Raw genomic sequence first — 16,976 nt, forward strand, 5'->3', positions numbered from 1 at the left:
CTCCAGTCCACTTTCAGACCCCATCATTGTACTGAGACTGCACTCGTGAAGGTAACAAATGACCTTCACATGGCCTCAGACAAAGGTTCCAAATCCGTTCTGTTGCTTCTTGATCTTAGTGCTGCTTTTGACACTATTGATCACTCCCTTCTCTTAGAGAGACTGGAAACCCATATTGGGCTACGTGGACATGTTCTAGCCTGGTTTAAATCTTATTTATCTGAAAGATATCAGTTTGTTAGTGTGGATAGCATATTCACTGACAAGTCAAAGGTATATTTTGGTGTTCCTCAAGGCTCAGTTCTGGGCCCATTATTGTTCTCACTATATATGCTGCCTCTGGGTGATGTAATCCGGAATCACAATACTCCTCTGCATAGTACCTGACTTGGGGGACCTGTTGCTGTCCCTGTCCAAAGTCCTCCTGGTTTTGTTGCCGATCAAGACGATGCCTGACGATATCAGCTGCTACTGTGCTGACACCTCCCTCTCCCCCGTGTTGTCCCTTTCCTTGTCCATCAAGTCATGCTTCCAACCTGGTCTTAGTTTACATAGACTCTAGACTCAGCCCACACTCATTTATTAATTATTACAATTGTAATCTTAATATGTTCACCTGGCACAGCCAGAAGAGGACTGGTCACCCGTCTGAGCCTGGGTCTCTGTAGGTTTCTTCCTAAATTTTGACATTCTTAGGGAGTTTTTCCTAGCCACTGAAATTCAACACTACTGCTGTTTGTTCCTTGGGGTTTAAGGCCAGGTGTTTTGTAAAAGCACTTTGTGACATCTGCTGATATAAAAAGGGCTTTATAAATACATTTGATTGATTGATTGATTGAAGGTGACCTGATATTCCCAGCTTCCAACTGACTTTTTCATCCCATCTCCTCTCACAGTATCTATTTATTAGCATAGTCAGTTCAGACAGGAAACCTGAGTAGTCATTGGTCAGTGACATATCAGCTGACTCCTGGGATTGCACAGTATCAGTTTCATACTGACTATTTAAACATCAGGTTTCTCACTCATGTGTGCTGGTCTACTAGCGTGCAGGTGTGAACCCACCCACCACTCTGCCTCCACCTGTTAGGTTCTGTGTTTCCTTTTCATGGGGGGGATCGGCACTGTCTCATTGCCTATGGGGATTGTTATTAATGATATTAGGGTGTTGATTTTGTTATTAGTAGCATCGTATACACGGTCATGTAATGGCAGAGAGTTATCCCAGAGTAGCAGAATCTAACACCAAGAACTGTATAAATTATGTTGTGCATGTTCTAAATGGTTAATCTTAAACGCAGCATTTTCTGTCTCAACTTAAGTTGTTGCTATATAGGAGAATGTCTTCTTAGTCAGCTTACTTAATATGATGATGGTGAACAGTAACAAATATGATTTTATTTCATTTATTCTTTTATAAAGCTACAATACACATTTCTGTTTAACAGCAAGTGGGTGATCAAATAATGATCCTACACCTGTAGCTTTAATTCAAATTCAGGCTCTACGCATGGCTTGGAAAGTGGGGACCTGGAGGACAGTTGGTTTTCCATCATACCTGGAAGTTAATAACATTCACCTGGTGTCCCAGGACTAAATGAATCCTGTGATGGTAATTCCAATGTATCAACACTCGGGAGTAAGAAACAGAGATAAAGTTCTCTTGGCACATTCTAACAGTTTTATGAACTATTATGCAAATTTGAGAGACGCATCAACCCCTTACCAACATAATCGTCTGAGGAGTCTCTGACTCAAAACATGAATTCAAAAGTATCTATTACATAGAAAAATGGGTGTGGTAAGATGCTGCCATCTGTTTACCCCAAAGGGCGGGCTGTCCCCCCACCTTATCCTTCCTGCCATAATGTTTACTGTTGTGTTTACCTAAGCTTCACACAAAGGACAGCTCTACTTCCTCCCATAAGTAACTTCTTCAATTCTAAGAGTTCCAACCAAACCCGAACAGACAATAGATGCCCTGATGAGTTATACAGATGAGGAGATAAAGAGTAACCGTTTCATCAGCTGATACCAGTCAATGATACCACCTTGGCAAATACCAGATCCCCCACATTCCTCTACCTATCTAAACAATGGGACTCAAGTCCTTTAAGTAGGAATGCATCAGGCTGCAGAAACTTCCCCAACAGTCCCCGATGAGAGGGCTGGAATGAAAGCCACCAGTACCCTGGGTCCTGACTCTTGGAGTTGAGAACCACTGGCATCTTTATTTAATGATCACTCTCTCACCATCAACAGGAGCTGGAGAAGGCTGGCCTGCTAAACAAGACCAAAATAGCTGAGGGAGGCCGAAAGCTGAGGTAAGCCATCTTGGAGGTTTTCGGTTAAAACTACTCAATACTACCCCAAAAAGGTTTGCGTAAAATAAAAATAAAAACAGAATGCAATGATGTGCAAATAATTTATCCCTGTATTGAATTGAAAATGGTGCAAATAGAGAAATGTATAGTTTTTGGAAAAATACATTTTTTATTTGATGTCAGCAGCACGTTTCAAAAAAGTTGGGACAGGGCCATGTTTACACCTGTGTTGCATCACTTCTTCTTTTAACAGTACTCTGTAAGCTTTTGGGGACTGAGGAGACCAGTTGCTTTAGTTTTGAAAGTGAAATGTTTTCCCATTCTTGCTTGATGTAGGCCTTCGGCTGCTCAACAGTTCAGGGTCTCCTTTATTGTATTTTTCATTTCATAATGCGCCAAATGTTTTCAATGGGTGACAGGTCTTGACTGGAGGCAGGCCAGTTTAGCACCCGGACTCTTTTACTACGGAGCCTTGCTGTTGTAATACATGCAGAATGTGGTTTGTCATTGTCTTGCTGAAATAAGCAAGGTATTCCGTGAAAAATATGTTGTCTGGATGGCAACATATGTTGTTCCAAAACCTTTATATATTGTTCAGCATTATTTCACAGAAGTGCAAGTTACTCATGCCATGTGCACTAGTGCACCCCCATACCATCACAAATTCTTGCTTTTGAACTGTGCGCTTATAACAAGTTGGATTGTCTCTCTCCTGTTTAGTCCGGAGGACGCGGCGTTCGTGATTCCCAAAAATAATCTCAGATTTTGATTTGTCAGACCACAGGACAGTTCACCTTTGCCTCGATCTTAAAAGGCAAATCTTGTTTATATCTGGTTTCTTCTTTGCATGGTAGAGTTTAACTTGCATTTGTGGATACAGCCATGTACTGTGTTCATAGACAATGGTTTGCAAAAGTGATCCCGAGCCCATGCAGTGATGTCCACTACAGAATCATGTCTGTTTTTAATGTCAACTTTATTTATATAGTGCATTTGAAACAAACAAAGTTGACCAAAGTGCTGAACAGGATACAATACAACATTAAATGATTAAGCAAATACAAAGTTAATAACAAATAAAAAGAACAGAAAAATAAACAGAACAGCAGCACAGTAAAATACATCTGATGCCAAGGTCAGCTGGGATTAAAAGCCAGGGAAGCTATTCCAGAAGATGGGGGCACCCACTGCAAAGGCTCCATCCCCTCTATTTTTATGCCTGGATCTTGGGACGTCCAAGAGCATCTGGTTAGTCGACCTCATGGTGATAGTGATGTAAGAGTTCAGCCAGATAAGGTGGCGCCAACCCATTTAAAACCTTGAAAACAAGCAGTACAATCTAAAATCAGTCCTGAAATGTACAGGAAGCTAATGGAGTGAGGCCAAGACTGGTGTTATGTGTTCACACTTTCTTTTTCCAGTTAAAAGCCGAGCAGCTGCATTTTGTACTAACTGAAACTAATTAAGAGATTTTAATGCAGTGCCGCCTGAGGGCCCAAAGATCACGGCCATCCAATATTGGTTTTCGGTCTTGTCCCTTGCATACAGCGATTTCTCTGGATTCTATGAATCATTTAATTATATTATATACCGAAGACGAGGAGATCCCCAAACTCTTTGCAATTTTACATTGAGAAAAGTTATTAAACTGTTGCACTATTTGCCAGCACAGTCTCACAAAGATGGGGAGGTGAACCCCTCCCCATCTTTACATCTGAAAAACTCATCCTCTCTGGGATTCTCTATTTATACCCAGTCATATTGCTGACCTGTTGCCAATTAATCTAATTAGTTGTGAGATGTTCCACCAGGTTTTTTTTAGCATTACACAACTCTTTTGTTGCCTCTGTCAAAGTTTTTTTAAAGGTGTTGCTGGCATCAATATTTTTTGTGCATATATTTTTTGAAGAAACAATAACATTTCTCAGTTTCAACATTTGGTATGATGTCTTATTTTCTACTATTTTCTATTGAATATAGGGTTTCAATGATTTGCACTTAATTGCATTCTGTTTTTCTTTACATTTTACTCAGCGTCCCAATGTGTTTGGAAACAGGGTTGTGTAACATTGAATGTTCTCTGTCAATGGCAGGAGTTTTTTCTGAACCAGGAACTTGGTGTATGTTTTTAGGAAAAACTGGAACCCCTCCTGGGTTGTTCTGGTTGGGAATAGCCTGGTTTTCTTCAAGGATCCTAAATCTCAGACGCCCTCCAGTTGGGTAAGATGGTAACAATGACTTTGAGAACAAACTCATGTTTAATTACATGTTAACTACTGCTAATGGTATTTAAGGGACATAATTGTATTATATATGGTCAAGGAGTAGCTAGCCAGTGGCTCAAATTAAGGAAGCACCTTAGACACCAGGTGTGGTTCTGGTTTCTTAGATGTTACAGTTCATAATTTAAGTGTGCGTGCGTGTGTATAGGTGTATGTTTTTTTTCTCCAGAAACCAGGAAATAGTCATCCAGAGAGCAGTGTGGACCTGAGAGGTGCTCAGCTACACTGGGCCAATGAAATGTCCAGCAAGAAGAATGTGTTCAAGGTCAGATGCACACTGGGAAGTTGTCTTATTTAAGTGGCCTATAAATTCACACTGTCTTCTGATCATATATGACAGTTTTAGTCCCAGTGTCGGAGAACTGCTCTAGAGGTTTTCTGCAAAAAACTGAACTCTCACCTCTTCTTCTGAGGAGGAAGTTCATTCAGTGACTGTGTTTAGTTACTTGACTCTGTGTTCACTAGGGTTGGAGGTTATTAAAACTCTTCAATTCTAATTAAACTCTCATTCGCAAATGTAATTTTGAGAATTTTCTGAATGGAAAATGACCCAGTGCAAGCATTAGTAGCATACGCTACAAGTTCTACACTGGGGTGAACCGTATTATGTGGCACTAAGTCATTGTTTTTTTTATTTGCCCTGTAGCTGAGGACTGTGACGGGGAATGAGTTCCTACTGCAGTCAGAGACAGACTCTGTGATCACAGAATGGTTCAACACTCTTCAGAGTGTCATCAACAAACTAGTGAGTCTTGGTGTGGTTGTGTGGAGGACCGTGGTGGATCTTGAAGGCTCCTTAAGGGATTCTTCAAATAAAAAAAATGTGAATATGCTTTCTGAATATGGTACTCTAAAAAGGATAGGTTCTTGGAGGATCCTTTCTGGGGGTTTTATTGAAACTCTGGGGAAAGCCCCGTTGGTTGTTTTTTGGTTGCCCCATTGTTGGTTTTTAGGATGTACTAAAGATCTAAAGATCTTGTAAGAACTAACCTAAAAGATCTTCCAAAAAACCTTTCTTTTGGTGTAGACCATGAAAAAGATCTTTGGTAACTGGCCCCACGTTTTTTAAAATAAATGTATACTTTAAACGCAAGGATGTTATACTCATTTCTGCACTTAATCTAGTTGAATTCACTGTTGAGAAAGATTAAGTCCCTTTGTTTTCTGAACCCTTAAATGTTTAGAGGGGATGTTCTTTACCAAAATGAACTAATGGTGGGAATATACACAGTTGCTTGAACATTTACATTTGTCATGTCATGTGCAACATACTGAACACTACATTCCAACACCCCCCCATCCCCAAAAAGGTACATAATAAAGACATCTGACCGTTAAAATTCTCTCCTTTGCTGTGAAGGACCGTGAGAACCCCATTGACAATGTCCTGCTGTACTCTCTGAGGAGGGCAGGGAGCTTAGAGTTGTTAGACCAAAGTGGGGACGAGGAGGAAAGTCGAGGGGGATTCAAAGCATCACGTGAGTCTCCCCTCTATCCAACTACTCCCAGGGTGCTATGCTGTACCACGGTGGCTCACCATATATCCCTCTGGTGGTGTGGGTGTGTTTTTAGGTGGTTTGTTAGAAATAAAGAAGTCTTTATTTTTCTAATATGGAGGATAAAGTCAGTCCATCTCTTTCTCTTTCCACTTGGTGTATTACTTATGTACCCCTCTTTACCTCCTTACCCCTTTTCTTTCTCCTAACTTCTACTCTAGTTCCCCGGTCCATTTCCAACCTGGAGAACTCTGAGAGAAAGCGGGTGAGGAGTCGGCTGAAGAGGCTCATCCTGAAGAGACCTCCACTACAGATCCTACAGGAGAAAGGACTCATCAAGGGTATGAATGCAGATGCTCCATTCTCTCTAACACTGTCTTTCTCTGGTTCTCTTTTTGTCTTTCTCACTCTCTTTCTGTCACTCTCTGTCTCTCTTTTTCTCACTCTTTTTCCCTTTTCCTCTCAATTTCCGTTCAATCTAAAGTAGCTATATAGGCATGAAAACCATTATTTGCATTGCTAAAGCAAGTGGAAAAGAAGACAGTTAGTTTTTTGAAGTAATCATTATGCAGACCAAAGTTTCAAAAGTACAGTGTTTGGTACTCCACTGGTTGTCCTCACGTCTTGCTCCTGTTATTGCCCTTCTCGTTTTGTTTCAGTCTTGGGCTTTCTGACTGAACCGGAGAATGAGATCACTCAGGGGTAAATCCCTATGCTTTCGGTCCAATTTCATTGCAGTCTCCCGCTGGCAACAACATGTGACTCTGTGAATGTTCGACTTTGGTGGAAGTTAGGATTTACCCGTTAGTGATCTCACTTTAAATACTAAATCTCTTGGACAGTGAGTGCCTTTTAATTCCTTGGAAATGGGGAACAATCCAATTACACAGAAAAGGGGGTTTATTTTTGGATTGAGGAAGTGATATGATGTGGGCAACAGTGGCTCTCTTGACCTTTTGACCTTTAGATCTGGAGTAGATTAGTAATGTAGACTATTATGACCATTTTGCCCCTGTTGTTGTTGTTGTTGTTTTACAGACCAGGTGTTTGGTTGTCATCTGGAAATGCTGTGTGAGAGAGAGAAGAGCACCGTGCCTGGTTTTGTGCGGCTCTGCACCCAGGCAGTGGAGAGGAGAGGTACTGCATGGAGGAGGGAGCGAGTGGGAAGTGCTGTGTGGAAGACAGAAGAACATGGTTCCTTGATTCATCCGGCATTGCACTGAGCACATGGAGCTTTGACCAATGTCAGATGGCTGTACAGTGTAGAGGTTACAGCACAGCTCTAGCCCTCCCCTCGGGGAACAGGCTGGCTTTAGGCAAACCGTCTTGATCCAAATGTAAATGTCAAAATGAACAATGCCATAGCTTGCTAGGTATTACAATTATTTAAATGAACACAACCCCTTAACGAAACCATATTTCTACCAGGGCTGTGACATTTTTATTGAAAAGACAAGAATGTCTAGAGTATTTTGTCACAGCACACATCAGACTTTAGTTTAGCCCATTGAAATGCTAATTAATCCCAAAAGTAGTTTAAATACATATTTCAACTTTATATAACTGAAAAACAGGACATTTATTGTTACAAGTTGTATAAATAGGTGTTGTTGCCAGGGTGGCTTTTTGTTGAGGCCAGGGTTTTCAGTACCTGTGTGTGGTGTTATTTCAGGTCTGGAGACGGACGGTATCTACAGAGTGAGTGGAAATCTGTCTGTCATCCAAAAACTACGCTTCCTTGTCAACCATGGTGAGAGGGAAGGGAGAGGGAGGGTGAGAGGGAGGGTGAGAGGGAAAGGAGAGGGAGGGTGAGAGGGAGGGTGAGAGGGAAGGGAGAGAGGGAAGGGAGAGAGGGAAGGGAGAGGGAGGGTGAGAGGGAAGGTAGAGGGAGAGTGAGAGGGAGGATGAGAGGGAAGGGAGAGGGAAGGGAGAGGGAAGGGAGAGGGAGGGTGAGAGGGAAGGTAGAGGAAGGGTGAGAGGAAGGATGAGAGGGAAGGGAGAGGGAAGGGAGAGGGAAGGGAGAGGGAAGGGAGAGGGAGGGTGAGAGGGAAGGGAGAGGGAGGGTGAGAGGGAAGGGAGAGGGAAGGGAGAGGGAGGGTGAGAGGGAAGGGAGAGGGAGGGTGAGAGGGAGGATGAGAGGGAAGGGAGAGGGAAGGGAGAGGGAAGGTGAGAGGGAGAGGGAGAGGGAGAGGGAGAGGGAGAGGGAGAGGGAGAGGGAGAGGGAGAGGGAGGGGGAGGGGGAGGGGGAGGGGGAGAGGGAAGGGAGAGGGAAGGTGAGAGGGAAGGTGAGAGGGAAGGGAGAGGGAAGGTGAGAGGGAAGGGAGAGGGAAGGTGAGAGGGAAGGGAGAGGGAAGGAAGAGGGAGGGTGAGAGGGAAGGGAGAGGGAGGGTGAGGGAGGGTGAGAGGGAAGGGAGTGAAAAGGAACAACATAACTTAGAATAGGTTTTCTAAGTAACTTTTGGTTAATTCCAGAGCGAGCGGTGACCACTGATGGACGTTATATGTTCCCTGCGGAGATGGTTCAAGGTAGAACTCAGTCAGACTGATATGGCAGCTTACATCTTTGAGCCACATCACTGTCTGCATTCATGCAAAAACACTTGTTTGTCTGCCTTTAAGCTTTTCAGCTGCTGGAAGTCTCAGCTGTTTTGACATGCTAAATACAATTTAATTTTTCTTTTTCTCTTTTTATGTTATGTTTTTACACTGTCTGTTAATGCCATCAAGTGGCTAATATAGACTACTGCAGCTTGTATTTTGCTTGTAGGGCTATTCAACTCCTGATCCCAAACACAGACTTCATCCTTTACTTAATATGAAACGTATTCATACCTGAGTCACTGAATGAGGGCAAACGATTCCTAGGTAAACAAAAAACAGAAGTGTTTTGGCCCTCCAGGATACGAGTTGAATTGTCCTGCCTTAAAAGCATTGTCTTAATTTCTGGCTATACGGTTGCAGCACTATGGGAACTTCTAACACATTTCAGGGTTTTCAGAAATATTTGTTGGAGGATTAAAAATGTCTGCTTATTTCCTTCAGATTATGTGGATCCTCAAACTGGACTATCAGCAAAAAACATGGAATTTGTGTACATTTTCAGGAATTTTACAACCCCACTCCTGAGCAATATGGCTCAATAACCCTCTTGATAGACTTTTGTTGAGGTTGTATGCATTATTTCAAATATTATTGGGTGTACAAACGTGGTGGTTTGAGAAACACAGTTCAGTATTCTATGGGTGCTTTTATCACTGCTTGCCTTCCTACAAGCTCAGCCACTGCATTTCAGCTGTTGTCTTCACCGACAATTTCTCTCGCTGCCAAACAACAGCACAGTTTCATTGGGGACATTTATATATCTCTGTTTACCTCTCACTCTTTACATTCCATCCCATCCTCTCACATTATACCCCTCTCACCTACACCCCCTTCTCTCCTTCCACTAACAGAGAAGCTGAATCTGGATGAGACCGAATGGGAGGATATTCATGTCATAACTGGGGCCCTAAAGCTGTTCTTCAGGGAGCTTCCTGAACCACTGGTTCCCTATGGCTTCTTCACAGACATCATAGAGACAGTTAGTGAGTAGCTCTTAACATTCGGAATGGATTCATTGCCTTTGGTGTGGCGAGGTAAACTGTCAGGGAGGAAGCAATTGTCAACAACAGCACATTTCACAAGTTGAGCTCAGCTCGATGACCGTGGTAGCTCGTTGTGTTGAGTTCTGCGGGGGCGAGTCTAAGAGTTAACAACGAACCGTAAGCTCTCTCCACGGCAAGCTTGACATGTTGATATGGGGCTATAAAATTGGTAGCCTTTAGGTAGCCCAGAAGGAGGTCGGGTGTGTTGCGAAGCAGAGTTGGCGGCGCGTTGATATACAGAGTAACAATACTGTTAGCAACAACATGTTTGACATCAGTTTCAGTTGAATTGTATATGGAAGATTTGCTGGCCCTGACAAGCTCATTGGTCAGAACTGCTGTCTCTGCAGCCATAGGTTGTAAGAATCCCGATCCAGGCTTAACTTTTTTTTATAAAGACGGAAGGCGATGCTTTATTTTGTTATACTATGCTATTTATTTATGTTCCATAATGTAACACATTGTAACAAAACTTTGGTGAATGATATGTCTTATTGTTCAGAGTTGGCTTTGTCAAAATGACTTTGATTGACACATGTACAAGTAAAGATGTATGAATTCATTGATATGTTAATTTTCATGTTTGTATATGGAAAATTCACATGCCACATACATCAAACTGCTGGAAAATTTGCTGGCCGCACAAAGCTGCTCTGTAGCCTATTGGTCAGTGCAACTTTGTACAACTCGGGGAAATCTAAATACATACCCCCATGAAACTGATTGAGATCACTGGTTAGGCTAGAACCATGGGTATAACAGCAAAAATGTAGGACAATGTTTACTGATGCTTGGTTTTAACAGACATCATAGAGACCATTTCGGAGTAGCTCTTGAATGTATTAATTAATCCTTCAAATACTGTACTGAAGACTGTTCGTATTTGGGAATAGCACTTATATGTAGGGATTCATTAATGAATGTATTCATTTATCCTTCACATACTGTACTGTAGACTGTGTTTGGGAATAGCACTTAAATGTAGGGATTCATTAATGAATGTATTCATTTATCCTTCACATACTGTATTGTAGACTGTGTTTGGGAATAGCACTTAAATGTAGGAATTCATTAATTAATGTATTCATTAGTAAATGCTTATTTCTAGACATTGTAGAGACTGTTACCTGCTGGCTGGCTGGCTCCACGATGAATTGACAAAGGAGTGGATCATTGGAGAAAGAATAAATGAACAACGAAATGCATAACAAACACAGAATATATGTAATTGGACGGTCAGTCTATCTGGAGTTTAACACTGTCATCTGGATGTCTGTGTGTGTTCCAGAGATGTCCGACTACATGGATAAAGTAGACCGAATGAAATGTCTGGTTCTGGGCATGCCTCCTCCAAACCACGACACCATGAGGTTCATGTTCAGACATCTGAAACGGTAAGAGACCTCCACAGCTAGTTTGAAGTATTTGAAGTATTGGCCCAGCAACCTCGCAGAGCTGACAGGAGAAAACAAATGCCATTAAGCCCTTTGAGCAAAATAGTTCATTAGTCCCCCGGTGCCCAGTATGACAGCCCACCACTCTCATCTATTTCAGAGGAGGTTGAGGTAAAAGCTGATGTCATATTAGGTTTGGAACTCGTGCAACTGACAGCCAAAAGTAGTTGAATTGAATCATTAGTTTACCGGTAGCCCAGTCCCATGCAATGTGTACAATTCAACAATAGAGGGCATAGTATCCTTAGCATTTTTCTCAGCTGTTGCCTTTCTATTTGTTCTGTCACTGAAGTCTGGACGAAACAGTGCCATGGCTCGTTTGCTGTGGTTGAAACCGAAAGAATTGAAACATCCCACTCCATTACTTTTTTCTCTTTTAATGGTAGTAAATAAAATACAAAGATCATACTCAATTGTAATTTCACAGTTTTCTAGGAGAATTGGACTGTTACTACTTGATACTAGATGGTTCCTCAACTTGAAAGTAGTCTAAAAGCCAAGAGAAACTGTACCTAATGGTGTAAGCAGCATGAGTGACAGAAAGGGTTGTGAGGTTCCAAACATTACCATTACCGTCACCATTACAATCACCATTACAATCACCATTACCATCACCATTGCATTACCATCACCATCCCATCGCCATTACCATCACTGTTACCATTACCATCCCCATCACCATTACCGTCACCATTACCATCACCATTGCATTACCATCACCATCCCATCGCCATTACCATCACTGTTACCATTACCATCCCCATCACCATTACCATCAACATTACATCACCATTACCATCACCATTACCATCACCATCACCATTGCATTACCATTACCATCACCATTACATCACCATTACCATCACCGTTACCATTACCATCACCATCCCATCACCATTACCATCAACATTACATCACCATTACCATCATCGTTACCATAACCATTACCATCACCATCACCATTGCATTACCATTACCATTACCATCACCAATTGCATTACCATTACCATCAACATTACCATCACCATTAACATCACCATTAGGAAGAAAAGCCAGTTGACCAGGGCATCACAGCATGAAGAATTTCTCAAACAAAATGAGTTTAGTGTTGCTCAGTTTTATTCAAAATGTATTGTTGTACTCTCTTGCTTCAGCACATTTCAGTTAATGAGCTGGGGCCCTATGTAGTCTCCTGTGGTGGAGCTGATTGAAGAGTAATGCCATTCCCACTCAGAGACTGTGGGCTACAGCTAGCTAGTTCGACTACGTGGTCTCTGTTTGTTTTATTTCTCAACTCCACTAAGTATGCACAAACAGCTGCAGTTTTTTAAGTAGCACAGTTACTACGTGAGCACATTGGGAGAGCGGGGCTGAATGTAACAAGGTCAGTTGTAGGGTGATTTTGGGTAAAATGACAACTAGATTAAGTGGGTCGAGTGGGTATGGGCATTAGACTGGCCTCTTTCTGGGGCCTCAATATCACTAAGTCCACCTCTTGCTGACTCATCTCGGAAACCCAGAAGTAAAATCTCACGTAAATTGGTCAACTAAACATGCCAACTCTGCCCACAGGAGATTGCTTGCTGACAGAAAGAAAATAGTTGCTTAACGCTTGTGCCGTCACATTCAACTTTAGTCTCTTAGGGCGTTTTTTCACTACAATAGTTTAATTAGATGCACGAGACTCTTGATGCAATTAAATATTTGAGTTGTTTGAAAATCACCTTCCGAGCTGGACACTTTAACTTTTTTTGCTCCCAGGCCTAGTGAGGTCTGAAGACCATGTCTGGCTCAGTGCACGTAGGTGTGGAATGGGTGGTGACATAAACAGAATCTGAACACAAAACGAATGTCTTTGTTTGGAAGAGAATAAGAACATTTCACACTGATACCGAAACAATTCCACTATCACCAGCAACAGCACTTGTTCAACAGAGAGCGCCATGTTAGTTACCGGCTAAACAACATTGTCCAGATTAGTGGTTTGGACAAATCGCTGCACGAGCATGTGTTTCAGTTTACAGGAGTTTCTCGTTGCTAGTGTGAATCGAAAATTGTATTCACATATTGTTAATTTAATGAAAATGTTTCTATGGAAAAAATAGGTTCTTAGCAGATGCAACTAATCTAGAGCAACTAAAAGGAGCAGTTAGGGTTAAGGGCTTCCAATCAAGGGCAAAACGGCAGCAGATTTTTCACTTACTGGTGCAACTCTCTAACCACTATGTTATCTGCTGCACCAACTAGTTCTAATGTGTCTGTCTGTAAGCCATTGAGTCTGTTTATCACACTTGCTCCTTTCTCTTTTTTCTCTCTCTTGTTCTCTTTCTCTTTTTCTTTGATTCCCTCTCTCTTTTTACTTTTTTTTTTGTCTTTCGCTCTGGTTCTTATTTGCTCATCAGCTGCTGCAAATCAATCAATCTCCTTCTGTCCTCTAAATCTAGCAGACACCCCGTCCTCTCCTCACCTCCTCTCCCCTTATCGCCCCCTCCTTCCCAACCTCCTCCCATGGGATCTCTGTGGCTCGTCTGCTGGAAGGAACAGCAACACCACCGCCGCCACCACTGGAACCTCTCTCTCTCTTTTTCTTCCCTTGTTCGCCCTCTTTTTCCCCCTCATCTTTAATGTGGAAGGTTTGAGCAGTGCTGGCTGCCTCTGTGGCTTGGTGGGAATGGCATTTTTAGAAGAATGGCTCATGCTGTGGCTTTAACCCATTCCTGTGTCGTTGTCCCCTCACACACTCACTTGCAGATGCACAAATGAATACATGATGTACACAGACACACAGAGACATCCATACTGTACTGCCCGCATGCCCGCACACTCACACACACATTGTCTACAGTGTGTAGACCCTGTTCGTCCTACTCTGAGAATCATCAAACCCAGAACAGAAGAAATCATACTAAAATAAAAACTACAGTCAACATTGAAATGAAGCATGTTTGATGTCAGGCTTTTGACTGGAATGACAGAGATGGACCCACCCTTATGTACTTCACTGAATGCAGCGTTCAAAACTGGGTGAACTTCAGACTGGGCAGTAATCATCTATTCTGATCATATTTTGCTTCCCGCTCTTATTCCCCCAGGGTGATGGAGCATTCTGACTCAAACCGGATGTCGACCCAGAACATCGGCATAGTGTTTGGCCCCACCCTGATGCGTCCGGAGCGAGACAATGCTAACATGGCCATCAACATGGTCTATCAGAACCAGGCCGTGGAGCTCATACTCAACGAGTATGACCGCATCTTTGGACCCGACAACTCAACATCCCTCTGACACCCAGTCAGCCCAAAGCACCCAACCAACCAAACCACACAGACCCAATCTAGGGCACGATAAACCTCCTAGCCTAGCCTATCCAAACCCATGCCAGCCTAAACACCCCCCGGCCAGAGCAGTTCAATGGTCCGGACCAAACTCAGTGATCCAAACCATATTTGTGGTACCTCTTGAACTTACCTGAAACCCAGGCCAGCGTGAGCCAAACACCAAAACCAACTGAACCAGCACACTGTGAAACTGTACCAGCATCTCCTAATGACTTTCCCCCTTATATCCTTCTAATATCAGCACCAGAACTGTTCAACTTGCCCCACAGAGACATATGTAGAAATTGGTACAGTAGGAAAAGCCAATATGGATGACATACATTGGCATATTGGCATAGAACGCACACCGGTGCCAAACGGAATCAACAGAAACGCAGCTGTTTCCTCCATGTGCCACTTTCTACCAACTGTCTAGGTTTTAGTCATTAGGTCTTTCGAATCGATCCTTGTCGGACTGGTCCTGGGTCCAACTTGTGCGGTGGACAAGGGTTTATAATAGCAACGCCAAGCACTGATTTACTTATCTTTTCATGTACGTACATTAAATAGACAGTTGAAACTCCCTGGTGTGATATATAACATGGTGAATTACAATTTCAATAGAAAACTACTGATTTATTTAGTAAATGTTTGTACATATGTGTAATCAACTTAGAGACTGAATTGCACCTAACCTTAAAAAATTTACCCACAATAAAGCAAGCTTTTATTGACCACTGTTCTGAAGTAAACAATGAAACAACATATAGCATACTTGATTGTACATTTCCTTCAATAAAAATTGTGAAGTGTTATGTGACACTTTTTCAGCTCATTATATTATATAGTCATGTTTTAGGGTCAGAGTATTTTCTGCTGTCTCACTGCAAATACAGGATCAAATTATGTTTGAATTTCAAATACTTTATCTGAACTTGGCTGAACTTGATGGAAATGTTCAACATTTTGTCATTTAGCCGATGCTTTTATCCAGAGTGACTTACATGAGCTATTGGAGTGCATTGCTCAAGGGCACAACTATTTTCCTTTTTGGATTCAAGGATTCAAACCAGCAGCTTTTACGTTATTTGCCCAATGCTCTAACCACTTGGCACCATTCATGGGCTAATCTTATAGCTCAGATGATGCAAACTGTGTCACCAGCCACAAGCAGGCTGATGTAGATGTTTAAAGTATTTTCAATTATACAGAATAGTATTTGAATCCACCCCATCTGTTGTGGAGCAGTGGGTTCACTTGGCGTGCTAGATATTGGAAGTGTGGAGGTATGCAGACTACGTCTCTGCAGAGACAGCTAGGGCGAACAGCTCCCCTGTGATTAGGGGAAACAGTGCTTTTAATAAACAGAACAAAAGAAGGACTTGAAATACATATGTTTTAAAGGAAAATTGAATTTACCCATAAGAACTCACTCTGTGGGTTCAGTCATTTTATATTGACTCAGGGTTTGGCAAAAGAAGACAACAAATCACAAGGAAGAGAAGGCTAAAGGGAAAATATTTTTTAAATGATATATGTATTTATTTGCTATTACTGAAAGTGTCATGGGAGGGGAAAGAATTTTGTGTCACCAGAAAATGTTTGACTGAATTAAGGGTCATTCTACATTCTGATAATAATAAGAGTATTCTAAAATTAAAGTCTTTTAATAATTTTCTCTTGCCAAAGAGAACTAAATTACTTTTTGAGTGCTACTTACATTTCTTCTGGTTGCATTGACAATACATTACCAAACGCTAAAATGGTTAAGGATTTTAAGTTGGCCTATTCGTTAATTTCTAACTTAACATGGTTGATTTGCCTGCATCTTACTCTGTATCTAACTTATACACTCAACCAAATTGATACATTGTTTCCAATCAGAACTTGTTTTACAAACCTCAGATTCTTTCTAAGATTTATCAGCTTTTTGTTTAATTGCCGAAATGAGAGGTCATATATTCTGTGCATGCAAAATCACTTTGGAAAATATTGGAATATGTATCATAAAACACTGTCTTAAAACAACATAAATTACATCATTTTAAATTACAACCTCAACAAAACGTTTTAAGGTTTGATGGATACCTGTTTAGGGATGTTACCGGTTTCTTGATATGTTCCTTATAGTATGTTTGGGTCCCTGTTTGAGGTTATTTGGGTTACTAAAGTATTTATTTAGATTTTCTATTACCTAAAACCATAACGACACAAATGTAAATAAAAATAACTTGCATACAATCAAGATTTTACAATGGACACGTTTAAAAAATTCTATTAATTTCAAATTTCATTAGAAGTCAATACTAGTTAGTGTCTTTTAGAGCAGCAGCAGGAGCAATTCTAGGGTTACAAATCAGATGACTGCGTTGAAGTAAGATACAGCCCAGCGCAAGTGAAACCAAGCATGTGCGCTATGAAAATGTTGGCTTTCATGCACACGTTACCAGCTACATTAA

General features: G+C 41.6%; 1 protein-coding gene across 4 annotated transcripts in view; it reads left to right on the top strand.

The window, feature by feature from the left end:
* The window catches only part of arhgap9 (Rho GTPase activating protein 9), an 82,974-nt gene extending 67,637 nt beyond the window's left edge, over positions 1 to 15,337 (top strand). For 2 of the 4 annotated variants that reach the window (XM_010900950.3, XM_013133278.3), the window contains exons 11-22: positions 2,263 to 2,324; positions 4,457 to 4,544; positions 4,776 to 4,871; positions 5,253 to 5,351; positions 5,967 to 6,084; positions 6,324 to 6,443; positions 7,141 to 7,239; positions 7,775 to 7,852; positions 8,575 to 8,628; positions 9,555 to 9,686; positions 11,035 to 11,140; positions 14,293 to 15,337. In XM_010900950.3, coding sequence (XP_010899252.2) covers positions 2,263 to 2,324; positions 4,457 to 4,544; positions 4,776 to 4,871; positions 5,253 to 5,351; positions 5,967 to 6,084; positions 6,324 to 6,443; positions 7,141 to 7,239; positions 7,775 to 7,852; positions 8,575 to 8,628; positions 9,555 to 9,686; positions 11,035 to 11,140; positions 14,293 to 14,485 — 1,245 coding nt within the window. In that variant the 3' untranslated portion in view covers positions 14,486 to 15,337. Of the gene's footprint in view, positions 1 to 2,262; positions 2,325 to 4,456; positions 4,545 to 4,775; positions 4,872 to 5,252; positions 5,352 to 5,966; positions 6,085 to 6,323; positions 6,444 to 7,140; positions 7,240 to 7,774; positions 7,853 to 8,574; positions 8,629 to 9,144; positions 9,687 to 11,034; positions 11,141 to 14,292 lie in introns of those variants that run through there. The other 2 variants (XM_010900951.3, XM_010900952.4) reach the window with 2 other exon arrangements.
* The last annotated feature ends 1,639 nt before the right edge of the window (positions 15,338 to 16,976 follow it).

The sequence above is a fragment of the Esox lucius genome, chromosome 17, assembly GCF_011004845.1.
Source record: "Esox lucius isolate fEsoLuc1 chromosome 17, fEsoLuc1.pri, whole genome shotgun sequence".
In the NCBI taxonomy this organism is placed as follows: domain Eukaryota; kingdom Metazoa; phylum Chordata; class Actinopteri; order Esociformes; family Esocidae; genus Esox; species Esox lucius.